General features: G+C 38.5%; 1 protein-coding gene across 3 annotated transcripts in view; it reads right to left on the bottom strand.

The window, feature by feature from the left end:
• Positions 1 to 5270, bottom strand: part of ksr2 (kinase suppressor of ras 2) — a 133431-nt gene that overhangs the window by 25265 nt on the left and 102896 nt on the right. For all 3 annotated transcript variants that reach the window (XM_037680879.1, XM_037680880.1, XM_037680878.1), the window contains one exon: positions 4212 to 4573. In XM_037680879.1, coding sequence (XP_037536807.1) covers positions 4212 to 4573 — 362 coding nt within the window. The remainder of the gene's footprint in view (positions 1 to 4211; positions 4574 to 5270) is intronic.

Genomic DNA, 5270 nt, shown 5'->3' with positions numbered 1-5270 from the left:
ATAAAAATAACATCACAAAAACTCTATAAACGTTGTTATGAGTGCAAGAAAGAGAAGGTGAACAAAAAAAAAAAAAGTCACCTGTTGCCCTGACATTTGCTGTTGTTTTCAACGAGCACCCAGGAGAATTTCTCAGAATGAGTCAACTCATTTGTCAGCTTTCTTGCACTCAAACCAATTTCCTCTGGCATCAACTGCAATCATACAATTGTATTTTTGCACTTATTATGCAGTGAACATGGCTTTTGTTGGCTTGGGGAAAAACAAAAAAAAACTCCACCAAGATCCTTTTTGCTTTGTCAAAAGAAAATAAAAAAAATAAAAATAAATAAAAAACAGTAAAAAAAGCTAATGATTTTTCTTTGCAAGACTGTTTTTGCTCTTTGGTGTGTGCAAATAACAGCGATAGGGCGTTTAATAGTCAAACAATTTTCCTTTGAACGTAATTAGCTGAGTTAATTAATTAGATGGCAGTTTTTTTGTGATGTTCTTGAACAAGATTGCAGCCCTGTCTTTCTATTCTGCAAAACTGTGAACACTAATCTGGGACATAATTAAAGGTGCAGAAAAACGTGAGGCAGTTTGTTCAAGTTCACTTTGCAATACGTTTGTTATCTTTGTTCGGACTGTCAAAGAAAAATGCACTGTTGCTGTGATGTGTGGGTGGATCGTCCACTCAGCAACAGTGGGAGCCTGTTCTAATCATAACGCCTGCATGTTTCACTGTCAGACACTTTGCAGAGGAGCGGATCTGTGGCTGATCTGAAAGGAGTGCCAGGAGACAGGGACCCACTGAAGACCTCGCAGATGCCAAGCCAGGGAGCAAAGATGGATACTAAGCAAAAAGAACATTTCAGAGTGCAGATGCAATCAGCAAAAAACAAGTTATAAACACAGGACCACAATATCACTGGAAACCATAATGTACACTCTCCTATCACTTTATTAGGTAAACTTCTATTGTGCTACAACTCGAATAGTTGATCAGCCAGTTGCACGGCAAGAACTCAATGTATTTAGAGATTTTTACACCCAGGTTTTTCAACTGGAAAAAGGTGGACCGACCATTCCATTGGGAGATGTTTTGCCTCAAGTAAAGGAGTTTACATATCTCAGGATCTCGTTCAAGGTTGAGGGAGTGGGAGATTGGCATGTCATATGAGGCAGCATCTGCAGTGATGCAAGTGATACATTGATCAGGTGGGGTAAAGAAGGAGCTAAACTAAGAAGATGATCCTCATTTTTAATGGTTGATCTGTGTTCCAATCCTCATCTGTGGTCATGATCTTTGGTTGAGGAAAGAGAGAAGTAAACCACAAATACAGGCGGCTGAATTGAGCCTTCTCCACAGTGTGGCCAGGCTCAGCCATAGAGATAGGATGAGAAGCATGAGCAAACATGAGGGGCTAATAGTAAATGTGATGTTTCTACTTATTAAGAAGAGCCACCCCAAGCGGTTTGGATATCTTTCTGGGATGCTGGATGTCTCCCTGTAGAGGTGGGGTTGACCCAAGACATGCTGGAGGGATAATTCTCTCAACTGGGCCTGGGATGCCATGGGGTCCTCTGGAATGCTGGTAGAAGTGGCTGAGAAAGAAGACGTCTTGGATTAATTGATAAGGCATTTGGCCCTGTGGACTGGATCCAGACAAGCGAAATATAGTGAAAATGACAATGACCATCTCTTAGGTTTAAGGCAAATGGTCTAAAAAACAAGAAAATATCTGTGAATGGCAGATGTGTGGACAAAAATGTCTTATTGAAATCAGAGGAAAATAGGCAGCCTGATATGATTGATGCATCCATCCATCATTACCCACTTCTTCCTTTTTCGGTTCACGGGGGTCACTGGTGCCCATACCCAGCCATCACTGTGAAAAAGGCAGGGGACACCCTGGACAGGTCACAAGTCCATCACAGGGCCATATAGAGACTAATGAGGCAAACAACCATTCACTCACACCTAGGGACAATTTAGAGTTACCAATTAGACTAACATGCATGTTTTTGGTCTGTGGGAGCAAACTGGAGTACCCAGAGAAAACCCATGCATGTATGGAGAGAACATGCAAACTCCATTCAGAAAGGACCCCAGCCAGGATTTGAACCTGCTCGTTGAGAGGCAGCAGCTCTACCAACTGTGCCACCATGCCGCCCGCCTGGTATGATGAGTTAGAAAAACAACAGTACCTCAAATAACCACTTGTTCCAACCAAGGTCTGTAAAATACCATGTCTGAATACACTACACATCCAACCTTAAAGCAGATGTGCTCCAGCAGCAGGAGACTGCACTTGGTGCTACTTCTGTCAGCTAAGAACAATAACCTGAAGTTAAGAGATTGGAAAAAACATTGCTTGGTCTGAAGATCATAGATTAACTGGACTCCAACAACCTTCACAGTCACCAGATCTCAATCAAACTGGTCACCACTGGGATGTGGTGGAATAAGAGGTTCGAATCAAGGATATGCAGCTGACCAGTCTGCATCAATTTCATGATGCTATCGGGGTAACACAAACCAAAGTCTCTGAGAAATGTTCCCAATGCCTTGTTGACTCTAATCCACAAAGAAGACAGACTAGTCTAGTGACCTTAAAAAGGTTGTCTGTAAGAGTTTTATTATCTTCTTCAGATTCTACTGTTGGTTATACAGTCTTCATACACCAAATATATCAATACAAAATACATTTGTTGGAGTTTGTGGGCTTTTGTCTTCTGTTTGGAAGGTTCTGTGTTTTTTTTTCTTGCCATCTTGGTTACGTTTGCTTTCATAACCTCAGCATGTTCCTTCCCTTTTTAGTAAGCTTGTTTTTTCTTCCTTTTGTCCTGATTTTAATTTGCCAGGCAAGACATCTTCCCTAACTTTGTCATCATATTGTCTCTGCATGTAAAGTCCCTCGTCAAATTCTTGTCATTCTGTTGTCTAGATTGCCCTGGAGTTAGAAATGTTAGTCCAGTTAGGTTTGTTTCATTTTAGTTAAGTTTTTATAAAGTATACTTTTTGAACTCCATAATACGCCCACCTGCTGCATACTTATTCTAGATTTGGGTTCAACCACATCACCCTCATACTATGACAGAATTACCTATATGTAAGTAATATTTTATAGATACAATTTAATGGACTTCTATTTTTTTTAGTAAAAAATGTGTTGTGAAATGATTTACGGTGGTTGTAGATGAAAAACCTGCTAGAATACATACTCTGATTGCTATTCAATATGGAAAATAGTTGCTTAAAACTCCAGTGGTAACTGTTAGAGTTGATCCGGTGTGTCTGTTAGCAAAATATCTCGTGAACCACTGGACCCATTTTAATGAAACTTACAGAAAGTAATAATCAGACATATTATACAGTATCTACAACATGCATGTTTTGGCAGTTGTACAATTCCAGGTGGCTGTTAATAAGTCAATACAAAAACATATATATATATATATATATATATATATATATACTGTAACTCAGTTAATTTAATAGATGTGCTAAAAAAAACATAGTAGTAGCCGAGAGTCCTTCCAACACATAATCTGATCATGGCAGCTTGCCATATTCATTAGATAGCACTTGGGTTTTTTGTTGTTGTTTGTTTTGTTTGTTTTTTCCAGGTTTGCCAAATGGAAGCAACACTCTCATTTACCAATCTAAGACAATCTCAGTCTCTGGCATGAAGGGCAGCAGGTGACATACATTTTTTTTTTAAAGTGCCAGGATGGTAACTATTTTACAACCTATGTATTTTTGTAATTGGGTGTCCTAGTGAACCATTTCAGTTGTGGTAATTCAACTGTTTCACTGATTATAAACTGTTATCCTGTTGAGGAATTGTATTTTTGTTTTTATTTTATTTGACGTTTTAATTATTTCATCATCAAATTTGTTTTAATTGCCTTTTTACCAATTCAAAATGACTATAATAGCTAATTCACCTTAGCCTTTACAGAAATGATACAGAGCTAAATTCTGTTGTGGTAGTATACAACAGCCATTCCCAACACATATTCTAAGCAATAACAGATTATGAGAGATCAAAAAAAAATTATTTCACTGTTTGAACACAGTCACTGACGCTCCATCTTTCTCAACATTTGATGTTTAACTTAAACCCTGGAATGAAAGGTGGCAGGTGGTATGCCATCCTTTTAAAGATAGGCCTTCAATTTAGCTGTTTTTTGGTCTTGCACAGTCTTAACATCTTTCTTCCTACCTGGTGATGATGGCCAGATGTGGCGGACTCATGCACACCCCCATAAACAAAACCACATTCTCGTGGCGAGTGTTGCGGTAGGCCATGACCTCCCGTTTGAAGGCCTTCAGCTGATCCTCGTTGTCACGCTCGATGTCGATCAGACGGATGGCGACCTCTCCGTGCCATCGTCCGTGGAACACTTTGCCAAAGCGCCCTTTGCCGATCATCTCTCCGATCTCCAGCTGCTCAAAGGGGATGTCCCACTCCTGCAGGAAGATGCTGGTCTGGCTGGCTTTGCGTGGGAAGTTGCGAGCTGAGAGGAGCGACAAATTCATCTCCTCAAACTCATCACCAGAGTCCTCATTGTTGCCATCTTCATTCTATGGTAAAGGCAAACACATTTGTTTAAATCTGCAATATACAGATTTGCAGTTTACAACATGTAAAATATCCTTATATGCACCTATAAGGTGGTGTTAAAGCACTATTATAAATAGTTTATCTGGTACTTCTGTTTTGTACTGTTGTTCTCCCCCAAAGACACTAATGCTATATATGTGTGTGCATGTGCAAAATATCTCATGAACTAAGAAATAGATTTTAACAAAATGCTCAAAGTAATCAATGGGTGAACATCTACAACTGATTATTTTTAGAGGCAATTAAACTCAAATGGCACCAAAACTAATTAACAACAGCAACACAAAAATGGCTACCAGGTCGCACGAGAACCTTTAAGCTTTAACGTTTATAAGCTATGACCAAAATGACAATAACTCTGTCTTTTAACATAATTTAAAAGTATCTCAATTTAAAATGATGTCATGAAAGGTAGCCGGTGGTATGCATTCCTTCAAGGAACGTTAGGTCTTTGATTTGTTTGAAATCAACCATCTAAATTTGGACTACAGGAAAAAAATATATATCTATGAGAACGTTCATCCATAAATTTTCAGACATCACTGAATATGGTTTAATAATTTTTTTAAGTGTTTTTATGGAGTGTTTTGTTAAAACACAACAAATTATTATTATTATTATTATTATTATTATTATTATTATTATTATTATTATTAT

This window comes from Nematolebias whitei, chromosome 8 (genome assembly GCF_014905685.2).
Source record: "Nematolebias whitei isolate Nwh7 chromosome 8, NemWhi1, whole genome shotgun sequence".
Lineage (NCBI taxonomy): Eukaryota > Metazoa > Chordata > Actinopteri > Cyprinodontiformes > Rivulidae > Nematolebias > Nematolebias whitei.
The sequence above is the reverse complement of the archived record's forward strand: the minus strand, read 5'-3'. Positions and strand labels throughout refer to the sequence as shown.